This window comes from Geotrypetes seraphini, chromosome 2 (assembly GCF_902459505.1).
Source record: "Geotrypetes seraphini chromosome 2, aGeoSer1.1, whole genome shotgun sequence".
Lineage (NCBI taxonomy): Eukaryota > Metazoa > Chordata > Amphibia > Gymnophiona > Dermophiidae > Geotrypetes > Geotrypetes seraphini.
The window spans coordinates 360,001,176-360,024,094 of record NC_047085.1 but is presented as its reverse complement, the minus strand read 5'-3'; the positions used below and the strand labels follow the sequence as shown (position 1 = coordinate 360,024,094).

The window sequence follows — 22,919 nt, the reverse complement described above, 5'->3', positions numbered from 1 at the left end:
ATTAACAAGCTCAATTAAGCTTTTTAATCAGCAATAATTGAAACTTAGGCGCCTATCAAGAAAGAGTGATTCTGCAACAAGGTGCCTCTAAAAATTTAGGCGGCCTTCAAAAAACTAGATACTATGCACTTTAGGCATGGGAATGGCTACATGTTAGGCACCTTGTTGCAGAATCACTGCTCTTAAGCGTGCTTAAGTGCTCAACTAGGCACCCAACTTTTAGCTGTGCCTAGAGCTAGCCTATTTTTTGGGCGCCTCCAAAATAGGTTCTGCTCAGCGTGATTCATTAAACAGCACCCAATTTTACTTGAATTGCGCTGAACAGTGCCTAATTAGGCACCTAAATTTTGGCCGCTTCTTATAGAATTTGCCTTTTATTCTTTAATGGCATCTGAGCTTACAGATTCTGCTATACTTGAAGGTTCATCAAGCCCAGTATCCTGTTTCCAACAGTGACCAACCCAGTCCCAAGTACCTAACAAGATCACAAGTAGTAAAACAGATTTTATGCTGCTTATGCTAGGAATAAACAATGGATTTCCCCAGGCCATCTCAATAATGGCCTATGGACTTCTCTTTTAGGAAATTATCCAAACCATTTTTAAACCCCACTAAGCTAACTGATTTCACCACATTCTCTGGCAACAAATTTCAGAGTTTAATTATATGTTGTGTGAAGAAATATTTTCTCCAGTTTGTTTTAAATCTACTACTTAGTAGCGTCATCGCATGCCCCTTAGTCCTATTATTTTTGGAAACAGTGAACAAGTGATCTACCCTTTCCATTCCACTCATTATTTTATAGACCTTTATCATATTCCCACCCCCGAGCTGTCTCTTCTCCAAGCTGAAGAGACCTAGCTGCTTTAGTCTTTCCTCATAGGGAAATTGTGCCATCCCTTTTATCATTTGTTACCCTTCTCTGTACCTTTTCTAATTCCACTATAACTTTTTTGAGATACGGTGACTAGAACTGCATGCAGTATTTGAGGTGCAGTCATATCAAAGAACAAGGGCAATATAACATTTTCATCTTTGTTTTCCATTCTTTTCCTGATAATTCCTAATATTTGCTTTCTTAGCAGCCACCGCACATTGAGCTGAGGGTTTCAACGTATCCTCAAGAGACACATTGTCACCACCTATGCTTTCGCTGAGCGGTTTAGGCAGCCTGGCAGTGACACATGACTTAAACTCTGGCGTGAGCCCCTTTGAAGTAGGGAAATCTTTCAAATAGGATACTCCTAGGTTACTACCTAGCACAGCCGGTGTGTGTTCCTTTATAGAAAATCCATTAGTCAGAATGGCTTCAATGAAAATTATAAGCTTTATTAGGCCACTGGCCTCAGCAACACAAAGTAGTCCCGGTTCCACCGGTGGCATGAACTTTACAAATGAGAAAAGAATTCTTCAAAACCAAAATATAATTCAGTCTGTTCTGGACTTTATCAAATGCAACACAGTGCTAGCATTTCTCTTCATCAGAGTCTTATAATTAGGTAGGCTATCTGCCATCAAAGTCCAAGGTTCTTTCAGCTTTAATAAAGTCCTGCTGAAAATGGCTAGATGGAAACTATTCCTTAAGCTTGAGCTGTAGTTAACAAGCAGACAAACAGAGCAGTCTTCTAATCAGAGTTTTGTCTAACTTCTAAGGCACCAAGGTTAATTGTCTTTCACAGGTTGCTATAGTAATTAACTAACAGCTGTAAGCATGCACGGAGGTTTGGTAACAAGACACCAGAGCAATTCCAGGCTGTCTTTCTGCACAGCGTTTGTTTTAGCTAAGCTAAGGTTTGTACAGAAAACATATAGGCTCTTGTGCTTTACCCAGTCATGTAATCAGGAAACAAACCTGGCAGTTTCCAATAGTATAACTCCTGCCATAACATTTCCCCATTTACCAGTGAGACAGCAGAGAAACAACAAGGTAAAAGAACCTTTCCCTTTGGACTCACAGTTCTTATGCAATCTCCATTTGTTCAGGCTGTGTTTCAAACGGAACATTACTCTCTTCAATCACCATGGGCTCAGGCATACAGGATTCTAAAGGAGAGTTCCAACCTGTTCCTCCTTCATGTCCCAATCAGACTCAGCAAGCTACCCTGGCTGCTTCCAGGCAAGCACAACCTCACGCTGGGCTCCCTGCCTCTGCACTGCTCCTGCCTCGAGGGCTCTCCTGTTTTCTTCCTCCTCCATCTCCTTTGCTCTCTACAAAGCCTCGTTTTAAGCTGAGGGAAGAAACCACTCCCTGGTAGCTGCAGAGGGGGGGAGGGTTTCCTTCCCTCTGCTTGTAACGTTTCTCTCAGGGAAATCTGCTTGTCTGCCTTCTTCCCAGGCACTAGATAATGAGAGCAGAGATTTCTGCTTTTGCTTAGACACTAACTTAGGTAAAGCAAAGCTTTCTTGTTCTGTCTCCATGTCTTCCTCACTGCTTACAGGGTAGTCAGCTGAATTACTCTTGGGCACTGACCTAATCAGCCCTTCTGCACCGGGGTTTGTATGATTTACTATATTTCCCTGTGATAAACCTCGGGGATGCAGTAGGTTTGTCACAACATATACACATAAAGATGCACACAGAAGACACAGATATAAATATCCACATACAAAAAAGACACATACACAGACACATATGCTTTGTTCACACTGAGACATATTTTACCTTGTCTTTACATACCCAGCCCCTGACAGACATGCATGAGTTTATAAATGGAAGAAGGGGAAACATGTCACTTTGTCACACTATAAATGTGCACTTTAAGAACATAAGAATAGCCATATTGGCTCAGACCAATGGTGCATCTAGCACAATATCCTGATTCTAGTGGCCAATCCAGGTCACAAGTACCTGACAAAAGCCCAATTTGTCAATTAATTCTTTCTGTTGATTTGACTGGATGCTGGGTTTATATTATTTTATCATGATTAGGGGATCTTGATGGATTTTACTTTCATATGTATTTCAATTTTAGCTTTATTGGATGGATGGTGATATGAATTTTTCATTTCTTTTTTTATTACTTTGCTGTACTATAAATTGTATTGAGAGTTCATTGTCTTTACTTCTGGTTGCTATCCACAATGAATGTTTTTTCACCTTTTGAAATATGTTGGCTAATATCAAAGTGATTTAAGCAGGCAGGAGAGGTTCCTGCCCTCTTGAATCACTTATCACTGCCTAACCCCCAAGATTCAGTGGCACTATAGTAGGCAATGCAGCTGAATATCGCCTCTGACCAGCCCCAGAAAAAGTGAGCAATCAGGGGTGGTACAGGGGGCAGTGTTAGGGAGCCAGTGGTTATACAGGTGCTGGAAGTATTCAGTGCCAGTAACCACATATCTAAGCGGTTAATTTAGGACAACATAAAAGCTGTCCTAAACTATTCCGCTTAGCTATGCGGGCCCTGGCACTGAATATTGACCAGGACCTGCATAACTTTGTTAATTGTTTTACTTATCCCTAATTTCCTAAAACGCTCCCTATAGAAACAAAGAAACATGATGGCAGATAAAGGTCAAATGGCCCAGCTAGTCTGCCCATCCATAGTAACCATAATCTCTTTCTTTCTCCAAGAGATCCCAAGTGCCTATCCCAGGCCCTTTTGAATTCAGACACAGTCTCTGTCTCCACCACCTCTTCTGGGAGACTGTTCCATGCATTTACCACATTTTCTATAAAAAAGTAATTCCTTAGATTACTCCAGAGCCTATCACCTCTTAACTTCATTCTATGCCCTCTCATTGCAGAGTTTCCTTTCAAATGAGATTCGATTCATGCATATTTATATCATGTAGGTATTTAAACAACTCTCAAGAACACTGAACACTATCGTAGTGACAATTAAACCAAAAATTCAAATAATGTCACTCACCAGCAATGGGTTACCACAGTAAGATCTAACATTAAGATATAAAACAGGTGGAGCCGCAAAAACTTATATCACGCAGCAATCTTTGATGATTTTCAGCTGGCGTTCTTATTGTCATTGGCAAAAAAACTCACACCCATAAAACAATGTTGAAAGATCTAAAGTGGGAACAACCCACTACTTTGCACAGTAATAATTTTTTAAGTTTCCAAAATGTTTTAATACTTTTTAATCATTTTTATAAATAGTTTATAAATTATTAAGCTTCAAAGTATAAAAAGCTGAAAAACAGAAAAAAGCAGAAGCAAACTACTTAGCTCTGGCGCCAGAGAACTCTGCTAGGAGGCAGCTACCGGTATTCAATCCATTTCTTCTTTTCAACAGTAGTCATCAGCCTCACGCCGTAAGCTCAAAAGCTCCCCGACAGAGCTAAAAGACTCCAACAAGCACTTGTTTCACCAACATTGTTGGTTTCTTCAGGGATCAGCTTCAGACTGCAAAGTGTGCAAAACCAGAGCCTTGAAATAGCAAGCAACAAACTTACTTCCGGGTGTCTCACTTCCGGTCATAAACCAGCTGTTAGAAAAAATAAAAATACCATTCGATTTTTTGATTCAAACCTAATGGCCTTATTGTATTCTGGAAAAATATTCATCTCTGCTCACACTGGTGCAACTTTTTTCTTATATAACCACGTCTCTCTGTAAAGGGGATATGTTTAAGCACCACACATTTAAACTCAGTAAAGATGTTTTTCTTTAACACAGTGTCTGGTTAACAAATCAACTTCTTTATTAGATATAATTGAACGATGTTCAAAAATCCTTGTTTTAAAACTTCTTCTAGCCTGTGAGTCAGCCACCCCGGGAAAACCCACCATCCCCTAGGATTCAATTAGGCTCTCCTTGGGCCCACTTCTCCCTGCTAGTCCAATGGGTTCATTGGGGGAAGGAGTAAAGTCCCCTCACTCCTGCCCCTTACCGCAGCTAAAGTAAAATAGCCGTGGTGACCACTCGAGGCAGCTTTCTGCAAAGTTGCTGTGTGAGCTGTGGAAGGAGTGAAGGGGCTTTACTCTTGCCCCCACTGGACCACCAAGGAGAAGAGGTAGGCCCAAGGAGAGCCTACCTGAACCATGGGTTATTCTGCCCCCATATTCATGAAGTCATATTGTTTATATTAAGCAGATTTTAGGGCTCCTTTTACAAAGCCGCGTTAGCGGCTTTATAGCACGCACTTTTTTAGCACGAGCTAACCCCCGCGCTAGCCGAAAAACTACCGCCTGCTCAAGAGGAGGTGGTAGCAGCTGCCAAATTAGCGCACACTATTACGTGCGTTAAACCGCTAACACGGCTTCGTAAAAGGAGCCCTTAGTGTCTGTACCTTTAAGTCAGGCTCCCAGTGCTCATTGTTGCATGCTTGGTTAGCCCTCATTCTGCTATCTCCTGCTCTGAGTTGTTAGTAGACCTCCATGATTCTGAACAATTCATACTTATAAACACTGCTCCCCATTAAATTTTTACCTTTAGTGCTGCTAGTTTCCAGAATGCTTTAGTACTGTTAGTATCTAAATCACATTATCCTCAACAAGTATTGAATACACTCCCATTTTCCCCAAACTTGGTAAAGTTGGACTGTTTACAAAAGGCAAAATTATTTTAAAGCTACCAAACTAAGTTCATTTATTTGTTTGTTTTGCTTAAAAAATCAAGAATCCAGTCTGATAATGTTCTGGAGACCACAATGCTAATGAGTTTAAGTTGTGACTCTCCTCAAGGCCAGGAGATGTCAGAAACGGGTTGTTCTTCGAGAGTGTGTGTGTGTGGTGGGCGGGGGGGGGGGGGGGTTAGATAGGGCGGCTGACTCATGGGCTGGGGAGACAGGAGAAAAGGCTTTTTAGGGATTTGTAAAACAACAAAGTTATGTAGGTCCTGGCTGATATTCAGTCAGGGCTTGCATAATTCTCTTGCAGGGCTCCAGTTGAATATCAGCCAGGCCTGCATGAGCTTTGGCACCCAGCCCATTCAAAATCAGCCCCTAATATTCAATGCCAGTGCCCGGACATGGCCTGGCACTGAATATCGAGGGCTAATTTAGCCAGCGATAGTAAGCGTTTAAAAAAATATTGACCTTTGTCCATTGAACATCAGAGGGATGGAATATAAGTCCTAAATTCAATTATGTACTAGAAATGACAATAACAAAATGTCACAAGTTATGTGGTAATATTTGAAGGAGTGACTTTAGATATACATTTACACACACAATTTAGTTGACAGAATGATGTTTTAATTTTCATTATCTACTCTATATAAAACATTGAAGCTCTATAATATTGTAGATACATATATTTAAAGTATACATTACCATATTCACTGTGGGGATAAAGCACATTTATGACAGTTTTGTATCCAGTATTTTTGAAATGTATTTTGTAAATTTTACTATGAAAATAGTTTTTAGAACCTATTCTTTTAAATCATCTATCTGCAAACTTTTCTTCCCTCAAGCATCCTGATTGTCCAAGATCAATTAGGATGGAAATATCAATAAAATATTTTATAAAAACTTTGAGTCCTTTGAAGTTTGGCTTGCTCATGTCATCTATATTTGCTTGCATTCATGTCTTGTGCACATTGCCTGGCGTTCAATTCTCCATGTGCCTTCTTCATAGGTACAGTGGCATATGGTGCATTCATCAGTCTTTACTTCTCGACCTGCTGGAATGACAATCGTTTCTGCAAAACAGTTTGGCCCTACAATAAAAGTAAAGAGTTTTGAGAGGAATTTCTCAACTTCTTTAAGCCAAGTACCCTCTAAGTCTAACAAATATCAACTGAGTACCTCCGCCCAAGCTCCGTCCCAGACCTGCCCAAGCTCCATCCTAGACCCACCCAAGATCTGCCCCTGACCCCACCCCATAATAATACTACTAATTGTACTGCAATTTCTTCCATTCATTTTTCATAAAGCAAAACAATAAAAAATCCAACGAGTCTGCAGTAAAAAGCGAACACCAAAAACAAGGAAAAGACTGCAGAGTGGAATGTACAAGGTACAAGAATCTTTATTAAAAGTCTATACAAAACTGTAATCCATAAAAATGGCTCTCATATACATGGAGTACGGCCCCAACACATTCCATGTTTCAGAGAAACACTCCTTCCTCAGGGGTCCAGGATATTCGATGTACCACATACAGGTATAGAGCAGGGATGTCAAAGCCCCTGCTTGAGGGCCGCAATCCAGTCGGGTTTTCAGGATTTCCCCCATGAATATGCATTGAAAGCAATGCATGCACATAGATCTCATGCATATTCATGGGGGAAATCCTGAAAACCCGACTGGATTGCGGCCCTCAAGGAGCAACTTTAAGACCCCCTGGGTATAGAGAGTCATGTGGAGAACAACGTAATATAAAATAATCAAAATTTGTGAATCGGAGGCAAGAAATTCTCTTCCAACACCTCTCATCATTGCATTATTTTGCAAGTGTTAGCTTGTGGCTTTTAGCAAGACCAGTCCCTGGAAGAAGATCGTCACGACCGAAACACTGCCCTTGTCGGGTCTATGCCACACCTACATTAAGCCCTTTGTATTATTGTACATTTTTATTTCACATATCTCTGCACCATTATTCAAATAAATTGTGTATCAAGATCATCTGGTCCATGTTTTTTGTGTTTTGCTTTGTATGTAGCTTGAGATGACAGCATCTATATTATTGAGACAGTTTTCACTGTAAAAAAAAAAGCTTTTCCCTCAATTTTTTCTAAAATATACTACTTGGTATCTTCATTGCATGTCCCCACATCCCCTGTAGTTTTAGAACAAGCAATTCACGTCTATCATTTCCAAGCTACTCAGTATTTTATAAACTTCTATCATATCTCCTCTCAACCATCTCTTCTCCAATCCCCCTAATTTTATAAAAAGCGCTGAAAATTGCATGCATAAATTTACTTGTGTACCCAATTTGCATATGCAATTTAATTGAATACATAAGAATTGCTGCTGCTGGGTCAGACCAGTGGTCCATTATGCCCAGCAGTCCGCTCACGTGGCGGCCCTCTGGTCAAAGACCAGTGCCCTAACTGAGACTAACCCTAGCTGCGTACGTTCTGGTTCAGCAGGAACTTGTCTAACTTTGTCTTGAATCCCTGGAGGGTGTTTTCCCCTATGACAGACTCCGGAAGAGTGTTCCAGTTTTCTATCACTCTCTGGGTGAAGAAGAACTTCCTTATGTTCATACGGAATCTATCCCCTTTCAATTTTAGAGAGTGCCCTCTCGTTCTCCCTACCTTGGAGAGGGTGAACAACCTGTCCTTATCTACTAAGTCTATTCCCTTCAGTACCTTGAATGTTTCGATCATGTCCCCTTTCAATTTCCTCTGCTCGAAGAAGAAGAGGCCCAGTTTCTCTAATCTCACTGTACGGCAACTCCTCCAGCCCCCCACATTTTAGTCGCTCTTCTCTGGACCCTTTCGAATAGTACCTTGTCCTTCTTCACATATGGCATGTATAGCATAATAAATATTTTAATAAGCAATTATTGGTGCTAATTAGAATTAGTTAAAAGTTACACACCTAAATTTTACACATGAGTCAAAAAAGGGGGTATGGAAATGGGCAGGTCATGAGCAGATTGGGGGGCATTCCTTTAAGTTATGCACCTAGTTATAACAAAAGGGTATCCATGTCTAAATTTAGGTGCAGGCATTTGCACCAAGTTTTCATTGGTGCAACTGAATGTGCCTAAACTTAGGCACAGTTCCTGAGTATAAGTGCTAGTCTTTACACTATGCTTAACTATAAGTGCAGTTTAAAGAAAATCACTTTTTTCAGTGCTGATTTTTTTAGGCACTGTATATATAGGGTCACCAGATTTTACATTTGTAAAATACTGATCCCTAGACCCGCCCCCCAGGCCTGACCATCCCCGCCCCGTTATGCCCCTGTCCTGCCCCTAATCCCATCCTAGCCACGCCCCTGCTGCTTGCGCTGGTCGGGCAGAAGGACATCCACGCTTGCGATGATATGACGCATTGACATTATCCATAGCATCCACGCATGCACAGATGCCCTCTTGCCCAACACAATTTCGGGGGAAGCTTTTCAAAACCCAGACAAAGTGCCATGTTTTGAAAAGCCGTCCAGACTCCCGGACATGTCCTCAAAAGGAGGACATGGCCAAGGAAATCTGGACAGCTGGTAACCCTACATATATAGAATTTTCCCCAATATTTGAGGTGCAGTCACACCACAGAGTGATACAAAGGCAGTTTTGTTTCCATGATGAGGTCACTAATTTACAGCACTTTCAAAATCAAGCATTGCACATGTTGCCTCAGTTTTATATGCCAAAATGTCTGTTAAAAAAATGCCAAAATAAAACATAGTAGAATGTGAAAATATAACTTTTCAGAGCAGCTTGCCATCACTCAAGCTGAGACTAATTAAGTACCTCTTAAGATTAAAGCTATAAGGATTCATGTGGAAAATGAAAAAGTAGAAAGCAGTGATTAAGATCTCATTTCCAGTGCCAAGTCTAGCATCACGCCACTTGTATCTGATGAGGGAATTGTCATATTTTTTGCTGACTGTAAATGGATGCTGTAGATCAAGACACCACTTCCAGAGAGACTTAAGAGGTTTCTTTAAAAAGCATTTCATATTTAAATATGCAAATTACATAAATATGTAAATGATTATTTTCAGAGTTCTACTTTTTCATATGGACATCCACATCTTGGACAGAAGAAAAAATTACTTATGTATTACTGATTTATAAAATCAGGAACAGATTTTTTTAAAAATTGCTCATTTCAGCCAGGTCTTTCTACATGGAATTAAGGGAGTAAATTCTCCTCAATCTCTCACTGTCTTTGTCCACCTCCATAATAAGGAAGTATAACAAATGTAGCCTCATTAAATAATTGCTGCCACTTACATGTGAAGGCTTGTAACATGGGACTGCTTCATGTGGAAAAAGTGTCATTTTTATACAAGGAAGCTGTAAAATCACCATGTCCAAGTACTTTCACATGAAAGGGACTGGGTTAGGGTTACCAGATTTTACTTGCGTAAAACCCAGACCCATAGACCCGCCCCCTGGTCTGTCCTACCCCATTATGCCCACACCATGCCCCAGCTTTGCCCCCTAGCCCCACCCCCTTAACCTGTTCTCATCGGTCGGGCATCCATGCATGGATGCCCCCTCCCAACGCGATCTGAAGAGGAAGCTTTTCAAAACCTGGACAAAGTGTTGGGTTTTGAAAAGCTGTCCGGGTAAATCTGGACATCCGATAACCCTAGGCTGGGTTCATGCTGCTTCCTTTTTCCATATGTAAAATGGCTGCTCCTGTGTCAAATGCAGGCAAATACATATGCACTCCTGTATGTCCTTATAAATATTTCACTAAAGCCTCTGCATTTAGCAGAACCTTTTGTAAAATACTACCAGAACTGAGCATGTCCTGACCTAGACATCTAAATTCTGATATCAACATTCTATTAAAGTGGGGTTTTAAGACTTCTGTGAAGACCTTGAGCTCTCAAGAACCTTTTGCTATAGTAACTAAAGTCAGCCCTCAGAATCTGGGAATTGGAGAGTCCATGAATCATCAAAAATTACCAGTAATGGATCTGCCAATTTCAGAAAAGGAGAGGAAAGCCAACAAGCCAGCTTTCATCTCAGAAAACCTGAAGACTGGTAGAAGAAGTGATTTCTGATTTCACATAGTTTTATAACAGGGATAAATGGGTAAAGGGTCATGGATAAGATAATACTGCCTTTCTATGATACAAAGTGGTTTACATATATTATATGCAGGTACTTTCTCTTTCCTTAGTGGGCTCGTAATCTACGGTTTTTATTTTATAGAGATCACTCTAGGACCACTGCACACTGACAGTGCTAACAAGCAACTGATATAGAGTCAAATACATAGTTGTATAACAACTTTGGAGTAACATCCGAGTAGAGAGTTCACGGGGTCAGAAATCAAACCTATCCCCGCTGGAAACAAACCTGCCCTCACCCGTCTCCGCTGGAATCAAATTTGTCCTCGCCCATCCCCGCATATAATCTCATCCCATAAACTTCAGAAGTAGTTATTTCATTTAATTATGCTACTGAATTAAAGGCTCTGTTAGAGACTCATTTACAAATACTCGTAAGCAAAGACACTTTATTAATTTGGAAATATTAATTATGAAGAATACATACTTTGTAATTAGGTCTGTGCCAGAGCCTCTAATGTAAATCTATATACAGTGGTGCCTCGCATAACGGCCGCCTCGCACAGCGAAAGCTGCGCACAACGAACTTTATGTCTTGATTCGTACAACGGACTTCGTTTCACACAACGAAGTCGCCCGAGCTGCATCCTTCCGGGGTTCCTGCGGGGTTGGATCGCAGCGGGGTTGGTCGAGCCGCGAGGGTAGTCTCCTTCTCCTTACCTGCCCTGTCGCAGCACACAGCCGAACGGAAATCTTCCCGATGTCAGCGCTGACGTCGGAGGGAGGGCTTAAGCAAAGCCCTCCCTTCCTCCGAAGTCAGCGCTGACATCAGGAAGACTTCCGGTCGGCTGTGTGCGGCTGCGGCAGGGCAGGTAGGAAGAAGGCAATGGCGAACGAAAGAGGGGGGAGGGGGCGGTCCGCCCCGAAGAATGTGCACAGCTGGTCAGGTCCCCCGATCGACCGACAACAGGCCCGGCCGACAAACCTCCCTGCCCTGTAGCCGCGAATCTAAATTACCTCTTACAGCAGCTTCAATAATCCAGCTGCTGTAAGAAGGTAATTTAGATTCGCGGCTACAGGACAGGGAGATTTGTCCGACCGGGCCTGTTCTGTTGTCGGTCGGGTGCAAAAGCGCCACAAAGGTGGAGGCAGGGAGGGAGGAAAGGTGGAGTGGAGAAGAAAAGACGCTTAAGGGGGGAGAAGGCCGCTGAAAGCACATGTTGGAGCAGGGGATGAGAGGGAGGGAGAGAAGGGGAAATATTGGACAAGGGCAGAAGGGATGCTAAATCATAGGGTGACAGGCAGAGAGAACAACAGGAAAAAGAGTGGAAGCAATCTTGAACCCTGAGGGTGAGGGCAGAGAGAGGTGGTGAGATGATTGATCATGGGGCGAGGGACAAAAGGGAATAGAGATGGGATAGGAAGATAGTGGAAGTAAAAGGACAGGGAGATGTATGTTTTTAGATGTATCTAAATAAAAATAATAACAAAAAATTTATCTTTTTTTATGTCATCTTAGCATATTTTATGCTACAGAACGAATTATTTTTTTTAACATGTATTGTTATGGGAAAACGTGTTTCACATAACGAACTTTTCGCATAACAAACTTGCTCCTGGAACCAATTAAGTTCGTTGTGTGAGGCACCACTATATAAAATCGGAGGTATGTGTGGAGGTATGTGTGTATGTGCCGCGATCACGCAAAAACGGCTTGACCGATTTGAACGAAACTTGGTATGCAGATCCCTCACTACCTGGGATGATATGTTCTGGGGGTCTCGCGGCCCACCTGCACACGTGGGCGGAGCTACAAACAGAAAATCAGATTTCACCCATTCATGTCAATGGAAAAAATGTAAAAAGCTGCCATTCTCACAGTAATTCAAAAACGGCTTGACCGATTTGAACGAAACTTGGTATGCAGATCCCTCACTACCTGGGGTGATATGTTCTGGGGGTCTCGCGGCCCACCTGCACACGTGGGCGGAGCTACAAACAGAAAATCGGATTTCACCCATTCATGTTAATGGAAAAAATGTAAAACGCTATGGGACTGATTTGAACGAAAATTGGTATGCAGATCCCTCACTACCGGGGGTGATATGTTCTGGGGGTCTCGCGGCCCACATGCACACGTGGGAGGAGCTACAAACAGAAAATCAGATTTCACCCATTCAAGTCAATGGAAAAAATGTAATAAGCTGTGGGACTGATTTGAACGAAACTTGGTATGCAGATCCCTCACTACCTGGGGTGATATGTTCTGGGGGTCTCGCGGCCCACCTGCACACATGGGTGGAGCTACAAACAGAAAATCAGATTTCACCCATTCAAGTCAATGGAAAAATGTAAAAAGCTGTGGGACCGCTTTGAACGTAAATTGGTATGCAGATCCCTCACTACCTGGGGTGATATGTTCTGGGGGTCTCGCGGCCCACCTGCACACGTGGGCGGAGCTACAAACAGAAAATCAGATTTCACTCATTCAAGTCAATGGAAAAAATGTAAAAAGCTGTGGGACCGCTTTGAACGAAACTTGGTATGCAGATCCCTCACTACCTGGGGTGATATGTTCTGGGGGTCTCGCGGCCCACCTGCACACGTGGGCAGAGCTACAAACAGAAAATCAGATTTTACCCATTCAAGTCAATGGAAAAAATGTAAGAAGCTGTGGGACCGATTTGAACGAAACTTGGTATGCAGATCCCTCACTACCTGGGGTGATATGTTCTGGGGGTCTCGCGGCCCACAACTCTATGTTGCTTGCTCAAGGGTGGGTTCACCCAAGATTTTATATGTTCTTGCTCCTGGAGGTGAAACTAAAAATGTTGTTTATAATCAAGTTTTGCGTTAGTTGTATTGTATTCATTTTGTCAAATATTTCACATTATAATTTGAATATATGTGTATGTATGTTCCAGCATAACTCTTCAATGCATGGACAGATTTCAACCAAACTTGACATACACATTACTTACTATCTGAGGACAAACACTGTGGGGGTGGGAAGGGGGGATATGTAAAAATGATTGAAAATGACAAATTTAATATCTACCCCATAGTGTTTTCGGGCTCACAGATGAATACTCAGCATAACTCTGAAACGCATGGAGAGATTTCAACCAAACTTGGTACACATATGACTTACTATTTGGGGAAAAATATTGTGCAGGTGGGACGGGGTAAAATACTGTGGTGGTGGGAAGGGGGTGATATGTTAAAATTATCAAAAGCGACAGATATTAATGTCCAACCCATAGTTTTCAGGCTCGCAGAGATGAATACCGACACTCCCGATGCCGTTTAAGTCTAAGTTCAGCCCCATAGAGAGGGACATTCCTTTGGGACATGTGGAGGGTAGGGGGTTGGGACATGGGGGTGGGTCATATGGGACATGTGGGGGGGGGTAACGTGGGGGGTGGGACATGTGGGACATAGGGGGGTGGGACATGTAGGGGGTTGGACATTTTGGGATAAATAAATATTCGGGCAACGCCGGGTAATCAGCTAGTATAAAATATAAATACTCCAGCTGATGAGGACCTTCGAACTATGTCAGCAGAGGTCTTCCTCTGAAGATGGCCGGGGATCCCTTTTGCCAAGCTTGGCAGACAGTAATAGTGTCCCTGAATCACAGATGCTGGCACCTCAGTGGCTCAAGGATCCTGCCAGTGAATGCTACACTTGGTGGAGGGAAGCTCTGGTTGCCTTTGGAGAAGGTCCTATGCTGGCGGTGTTTGGGGACCCTCATCAGCCACAACAAGGGTCAATAAGTACTTCAACACTGGAGAAATAAAACCAGAAATGCATTTCTTTTTCTGTTGAACACAATACAAAGACATCTGCTATACGCATTTCCCAAAGCTAACATATTTCAGTGAATAAATTCCTTTTTTTACCTTTGTTTTCTGGAGATATATTTTTCCATCAAGTTGGTTATAGTTTCTCTTTTTCTGCTTTCCTGTCTTCTGCAAAACTTCTTCTAGCAGTTGCTGTTCATTGGTTGCTCCTACCATGGTCCAGCATTTCTTTCTTCCCTCCCTTGCATTGAACAGCATCCTTCTATCCTGGATCATTCTCTCTCTTTTTCCCCTTTCCACTCCAGCACACCATTTATTCCTCTCCCTTCCACGCCCATGTATAACATATTTCCCTTTCTCTCTCTTATCGTCCACCATCTCTCTCTCATTCCTTCCCTTGCTGCAAAGGGAATGGAGAGAGAGAGGGGAGGGGGAGGGATCAAGGGTGCTTCTCGCCCCCTTTTACTGTCTCATCCAATATTTCTCCCTCCCTAGTGCACTGCGATACTCAAGGGAGGTGGGAACAATGAAGGTAACTCAAGAGAACAAGCGCACCCTAAGCACAAATAAAAAAGCCAAAAACAGAAAACTATTACTGTTGGGGGATTCCATCATCAGAGGCATTAACCTTGGAACACAAGGCGAGGAGACCAAAATAGTGAAATGTCTTCCAAGATCCTCAGCTACCAGGAGTTCCAGGCAAATACAGACTATAATTAAGGAAGAAACTAAGGATTTTAACACTGATGTGTTTATCCATCTGAGAACAAATGACCTGACCAACAACTCCACACTTGCAGCACAGAAAGCTTTTCAAAGAGCTTGGTGAGGGCTTGACACCTTTTGTAAAGACTTTAGCTTTTTCTGAAATACTGCCTGCATATGGAAAGGGAGAGCAAAGAGTGAAAAAAACAGAGGACTTTAATAGATGGCTCAAAGCCTGGTGTCATCAAGAAGGCTTCAGGTACATTGGAGGATGGGGAAATACATGGAAGGACAAGAAGCTATATTGCACTGATGGGCTACATATTACAGCAGGAAAAATAAACCTTGCAGAGAAATTTAGACAATATGGGGGTAATAATAAAAAAAAAAAAAAACGTCTAAAAAGTGTCCTAAATGGCTACTTGGACGATCAAAAAGCCTGATCGTCCAAGTACCCATAACCAAAGCTGTTTTTTAGACGTATCTAAAAACAGCTTAGGCCTTTCCCCTGCCTCTAAATGCACAGAGAGAAAAGAGGTGTGTTTAGAGGAGGGGAAAGGGGGGGCAGTGGGCGGGAGGTGGGCCGACCTACAATTAGCCATACAACAGGGGCCTTGGGCACATGGTCGGGTTGGGCCCATGTGCCTCAGGCCCCGCCCCCAGGAGGGGCTTAAGGCTCCCGGGCCTATTCTGATTGGCCCAGGCGCCTTAGGCCCCACCAGTAGGCGGGGCTTTGGTACGGATGGGCCAATCCGGCCTCATTCTGTCGGTGGCTGCCTGCCGGACAGGCGGATTTGGCTCCCGTCTGTCCGGCCAACTAAACAAAGGTACGGGGAAGGGGGGTGGGGGTGTTGGCCAGGGGGGTTGCGGGTCGGCTGGGGGGGCGATCAGAGGTTCTTGGGGGGCGGTCATTGGGGGGAGGGGGGTTTGCGTCGAGGGCAGGAGGGCCTGGGATCCCTCCTGCCCGTAATGTGCGGGGTGGGAGTAGCGGGTCGCCGTGGCCAGGAGGGTTTGGGCTCCCTCTTGGCCCGATGTTGTCGGGGGGGGCAGGATCAGCTGGGCCAGGAGGGTTTGGGCTCCCTCCTGGCCCGAACAACTAGCGGGGGGGGGGGTCGCCAGGGCCAGGAGGGCTTGGGCTCGGGCTCCCTCCTGGCCCAATATTGTCGGGGAGTTGGGGAGTCAGCGGGTCAAGAGGGCTTGGGCTCCCTCTTGCCCCGATCGTGTCGGGGAGTGGGGGGGGCAAGAGGGCTTGAGCTCCCTCTTGCCCTGATCGTGTCGGGGAGTCGGGGAATCGACGGGGCAAGAGGGCTTGAGCTCCCTCTTGCCCCGAGGTTGTCGGGAGGGGGGGTCGCAGTTTGACATGGCAGGAGGGCTTGGGCACCCTCCTGCCTGGATCGTTGTGGGGGGGATTATGTAACCGGTGTTGTTTTTGACAGACACCGGTTACAGAATCCAGCTTTTAGGCGAAGGACTGGCTCCTCCTTCGCCTAAAAGCCCTTCTGTTGGACGTTTGTGGCCTAGGCGTGTTTTTGTTTCATTATGGCTAAAAAGTGTAGACGTGCTGTGGGGGTACTTGTAGACGTAGTGGATATTGGGCGTTTAGGCAGAGGAAGGCCATAATCAAAACATGGACGTTTGTTTTGGTTATGGACACTTTCCCTGCTTCTGGGTTGAACGTTTAGGGACTTAGGCCAAAAGGGGACTTAGACGCTTTTTTTTTATTATGCCACTCCACGTTTCTAGGCATTTAAACTAAAAGGTGGGGGTGGGGTATGTATGAAGGACAATTATAAAGACCACCCCTGGCAAAAGAAAAGATGTGATAGTAGTAAAGATTGCAACATAAACAATATCAGCAACACATTTCTTAGTATTGCAACGGAAAGTGAAACGAAACAAAAATCCACAAGAAAAAGGAGATTATCGCTGAAAAATAGCTGGAAAGCGATGACCACAAATGCTCGCAGTCTAAGCAACAAAGTTCATGATCTGCAAGCCCTGATGTTAGTGGCAGATCTAGATATTGTCACTGTCACAGACACATGGTTCAGTGAATCACATGGATGGGATGCAAACATACCGGGATATAATCTTTTTAGGAAGGACAGAGATGGTCATAAAGGTGGAGGAGTAGCTCTCTATGTAAAGATCAATATCCAAGTGACCGAAATGCAAGGGAACTGGGGAGAGGAAGAAGCGATATGGATCGCTCTGAAAAGAGAAGATGAAACTTCTATCTACGTGGGTGTAGTCTACAGACCTCCGACTCAATTGCAGGAAATTGATAAGGATCTGATTGTGGATATCCAAAAGTTTGGAAGGAAAGAGGAGGTTCTGCTGTTGTGAGATTTCAACCTGCCGGATTCGGACTGAAATGTTCCATCTGCGGAATCGGAAAGAAGTAGGGAGATTGTGGATGCCTTTCAAGAGGCTCTGCTCAGACAAATGGTGGCGGAACCCACAAGGGAAAAAGCGATATTGGATCTGGTCCTCAAAAATGGAGAGATTATCTCTAATGTTCAAGTGGGTGCTCACCTGGGAAGTAGCGATCATCAAAAGGTTTGGTTTGATATAACGGCTAAAGTGGAGAGCGGCCGCACGATACTTAAAGTCCTAGATTTCAAACATACGGACTTTAATGCAATGGGAGAGTACCTGAAGAAAGGTTAGGATGGGAGGACATAAGAGAAGTGAAAAGACAGTGGTCTAAGCTGAAAGGAGTGATAAAAATGGTTATGGACCATCATCTGCTTTATGTGAAGAAAATCAATAAAAATAAGAGAAAAAGGAAGCCGATATGGTTCTCCAAACTAGTGGCGGAGAAAATAAAGGCGAAAGAGTTGGGGTTCGTGAAATATAAAAAACCCCAAGAAGAAGAATGCAGAAAGGACTACAGGGTGAAACTGAAAGAAGCCAAGAGAGAGATACGTCTGGCAAAAGCACAGGCGGAAGAACAAATGGCTAAAAATGTAAAAAAGGGAGACAAAAATGTTTTCAGATATATTAGTGAAAGGAGGAAGATGAAAAATGGAATTACTAAACTAAAAGATGCTGGGAACCGATATGTGGAGAGTGATGAGGAAAAAGCAAATGTGCTAAACAAATACTTCTGTTCTGTGTTCACAGAAGAAAATCCTGGAGAAGGACCGAGATTGTCTGGCAAAGTTACACGAGAAAATGGAGTAGATTCTGCGCCGTTCATGGAGGAGGGTGTTTATGAGCAACTTGAAAAACTGAAGGTGGACAAAGCGATGGGACCAGACGGGATCCATCCCAGGATACTAAGGGAACTCAGAGAGGTTCTGGCGGGTCCTATTAAAGACTTGTTCAACAAATCTCTGGAGACGGGAGTGATTCCTGGGGATTGGAGGAGAGCGGATGTGGTCCCTATTCATAAAAGTGGTCACAGGGATGAAGCAGGAAACTACAGGCCGGTGAGCCTTACTTCAGTTGTTGGAAAAATAATGGAAGTGTTGCTGAAAGAAAGGATAGTGTACTTCCTTAAATCTAATGGGTTACAGGATCCGAGGCAACATGGCTTTACAAAAGGTAAATCATGCCAAACGAACCTGATTGAATTTTTTGATTGGGTGGCCAGAGAGCTGGATCGAGGACATATGCTAGATGTAATTTACTTAAATTTCAGCAAAGCCTTTGATACAGTTCCTCATAGAAGGCTGTTGAACAAACTTGAAGGGCTGAAATTAGGACCCAAAGTGGTGAACTGGGTTAGAAACTGGCTGTCGGACAGACGCTAGAGGGTGGTGGTTAATGGAAGTAGCTCGAAGGAATGAAAGGTGAGTAGTGGAGTCCCTCAGGGTTCGGTGCTGGGGCCAATCATGTTCAATATGTTTGTGAATGACATTGCTGAAGGGTTAGAAGGAAAAGTGTGCCTTTTTGCAGATGATACCAAGATTTGTAACAGAGTAGACACCGAAAAGGGAGTGGAAAATATGAAAAAGGATCTGCAAAAGTTAGAGGAACGGTCTAATGCCTGGCCACTAAAATTCAATGCAAAGAAATGCAGAGTAATGCATTTGGGGATTAATAATCGGAAGGAACCGTATATGCTGGGAGGAGAGAAACTGATATGCACGGACGGGGAGAGGGACCTTGGGGTGATAGTGTCCGAAGATCTAAAGGCAAAAAGACAGTGTGACAAGGTAGTGACTGCTGCCAGAAGGATGCTGGGCTGTATAAAGAGAGGCGTAGCCAGTAGAAGGAAGAAGGTGTTGATGCCCCTGTACAGGTCATTGGTAAGACCCCCACTTGGAGTATTGTGTTCAGTTTTGGAGATCATATCTAGCGAAGGACGTAAGAAGACTTGAGGCAGTCCAGAGGAGGGCAACGAAAATGATAGGAGGCTTGCGCCAGAAGACGTATGAGGAGAGACTGGAAGTCCTGAATATGTATACCCTAGAGGAAAGGAGAGACAGGGGAGATATGATTCAGACGTTCAAATACTTGAAGGGTATTAACGTAGAACAAAATCTTTTCCAGAGAAAGGAAAATGGTAAAACCAGAGGACATAATTTGAGGTTGAGTGGTGGTAGATTCAGAGGCAATGTTATGAAGTTCTACTTTACAGAGAGGGTGGTGGATGCCTGGAATGCGCTCCCAAGAGAGGTGATGGAGAGTAAAACTGTGACTGAGTTCAAAGAAGCGTGGGATGAACACAGAGGATCTAGAATCAGAAAATAATATTAAAAATTGAACTAAGGCCAGTACTGGGCAGGCTTGCACGGTCTGTGTCTGTATATGGCCGTTTGGTGGAGGATGGGCTGGGGAGGGCTTCAATGGCTGGGAGGGTGTATATGGGCTGGAGTAGGTTTTTACTGAGATTTCGGCAGTTGGAACCCAAGCACAGTACCGGGTAAAGCTTTGGATTCTTGCCCAGAAATAGTTAAGAAGAAAAAATAAAAAAAATTTAAATTGAATCAGGTTGGGCAGACTGGATGGACCATTCGGGTCTTTATCTGCCATTATCTATTCTTTCATCCCCTAGACCAGGGGTAGGCAATTCTGGTCCTCGAGAGCCGGAGCCAGGTTAGGTTTCCAGGATATCCACAATGAATATGTATGAGATGGATTTGCATGCACTGCCTCCTTGAGATGCAAATCTCTCTCATGCATATTTATTGTGGATATCCTGAAAACCTGACCTGGTTCTGGCTCTCGAGGACCGGAATTGCCTACCCCTGCCCTAGACCATGTGCAGCATCTTTCGCCCCTGCTCATCATCCCCATGCCCAACATTTCTCCTTCTATCACCCCTCTCCAGCACCATGCCACATCTTTCCCTCCATTACTATGACCAACATTCATCTCTCTTCCATCCCTTTCAATCTGTCCCACTATTACTTCTCCACCACCATATCCAACATTTTTCCCTCATATTTCTCTTCCCCATGCATTTCTACCTCACTCCTCTCCCTCCCTATGCCCAACAATTCTCCTATTTCTTCCTTTCCCCATGTGTGCTCTCTCTCAATCACACACTTATGCCCAATCCTCCCTTTCTATTCCCCCCTAACCTCAGCATCTCTTTCTCTCCCTCCTATGTCCCAATTTCGTGCCTCTTTCGTCCCTCCCTTCTGTGTCCCAAGTACATGATCCCTCCCTTCCTTCTGTGTCCAGAGTTCCTACCCCCTCCCTTTTTCCTTCCTTCCAGTCTTTGTCCCAAGTTTGTGCTCCTCCCATGTCCTGTGCCCCTTCCCCCTCCCTTCCGTTGTCCCATATACATGTCCCCTCTCTCCCTTACTTGTCCCAATGCACTCACTCGTTCACTCACTCCCTTCTGTGGCCCAAGTTCGTGCCCCCCTCCCATGGGTGTGTACCAGAGTGAGCTCTCACGTCATGTTGGCTTTGATGGCGCTGCACATGTTGCTGGGCGCGCTGCACATGGCTTTGTGAAGGGCGAGTGCAGCTGGAAGGTAGGAAGAAAGAAGCGTTTCTGAGGTAACATGTGTGAACCCCTTAAGGTGCCTCCATCCCCACAGGATCCCCATGGGCCCAGGGAGAACCCCGTAGGATCCCTGCAGTTTCCGCAGGATTCCCGTCATTCCCCATTCCTGTGTAGCTCTCTATATCAGAGACATGAAAACACTTAAATACAAATGGATAGTGGTGAAGAACAACTATCCATTGGAAGTACCAGTGGATTTTGTCCCAGTATGAATGACAAAAAGGTAAGATATAGGTATGACTTAAAGGATAAAAGTAGCAAGAAATGAAAGCATAGCCAGGAGCAAAGAAATACCTAAATGGTTAGAACAATTGATTGAGAATCAAGAAAGCCAGGTTTCAAATTCCACTGATGCTCCTTGTGCAACTCACTCGATTCTCCTTACAATCTAAATTGGTAACTGAGTACTGGACCAGTACCTCAGTTACCAATTTGGATTGTAAGGCCTCCAGGACAGAAATATCTACCACATATGAAAGTAACTTGCTTTAGTTACTGCTTCAAAGGTCATGAGTAAAAATCCAAATATGGGATGAAAACAAAAAGGAAATAAAGCTTAGCACTTGCTAATGTCTGCTTGTGCACACTAGGCTTTAGTGAAAGGGCCCCTTAGATACAAAAAGTTGATACCCAAGCATAGAACAGCAGAGAATAAAAAACCATAGTCATGCAAATGTTTTGAAACATTTTTTTGAAAATTAGTAGTGCCTTGTCATAACTTACACATCAGATAAAATGACATAAGATCAACATTTGAGCTGCAAAAACCTGAGGGAACGGTACAGTTTAGGGAGTGAAGGACTTTTGTGCACAAAAGAGAAGTAGGATTTGAATGTGATCATATGTGATGATGTTAAGGTGGCCAAAAAGGTAGCAAAGGCAATGGCAAAGGCTAGAAGAATGCTTGGGTGCATAGGGAGAGGAATGGCCATTAGGAAAAAAGGAGATCGCTCCTTCAAAAGGATATATAAACAGGATGGAGTCGGTTCAGAAAATGGCTACCAGATAGTTGATATGGTCTTTATCTGCCTTCAGTATTCAATGTTTCTTCTGTTTCAGTGGGTTCCTTTAATAAAAATGTCTAATTAAGAAATGACTATTTTGTATGTTAACATAGTAAGGCCTATGAAGGGGCACTATGCCACACTCTCCTCCAAAACATCTGCTGACAATCGGTTAAGCCCTTAAGAACATTTCCCTTCTATTAAATAAAGAATTAAAAACTTATTAACACTGGGAGCAGAGAATGGCAAATTCAGAAGATTTGTAGAACACTTGAAGCTAATATTATTTATTTATTTATATTTCTTATATATTGCTTAGGGTTTACATTGAATAGCAGTCAGGTACTTTAAGTATTTTCCCTGTCTCAGTGGGCTCACAGTCTAACTATGGTACCTGGGGCAATCGAGGGTTAAGTAACTTGCCCAAAATCACAGGGAGCAGTGCTGGCATTGAACCCCAAACCTCAGGGCTGAAGCAGCAGCTCCAACCACTAGGCCACTCCTCTACTCAAAATCTATGAAACTACTGATCTTTACTTATTTGAAGAAAATTTTTTTGAAGTTAGCACATATTTTGTTTTATTAATTTGCGATACTGTTATGTCAGCATCTCCAGAAACCGGCACTGAATATCTAGGTATTTGTTGGCACCCAGGGGCCAATATTCGGTACTGTTCCAGAACATGACTGCTTTTTATATAATCCAACATGCCTGGCTAGCTATCCAAGTATCAGTATTGGACTTCTGCAGGGCCTGAATAATTTCCAGCTCTACCCCAAACCGTTTGACACTAACTGGATAATATACAAAAAACTTCTCTGGGTAGTTTATAGG

General features: G+C 43.5%; 1 protein-coding gene across 1 annotated transcript in view; it reads right to left on the bottom strand.

Moving 5' to 3' along the window:
- Positions 1 to 6,147: 6,147 nt before the first annotated feature.
- The window catches only part of VWC2 (von Willebrand factor C domain containing 2), a 151,222-nt gene continuing 134,450 nt past the window's right edge, over positions 6,148 to 22,919 (bottom strand). The window contains exon 4 of the mRNA XM_033934219.1: positions 6,148 to 6,622. Coding sequence (XP_033790110.1) covers positions 6,471 to 6,622 — 152 coding nt within the window. The 3' untranslated portion in view covers positions 6,148 to 6,470. The remainder of the gene's footprint in view (positions 6,623 to 22,919) is intronic.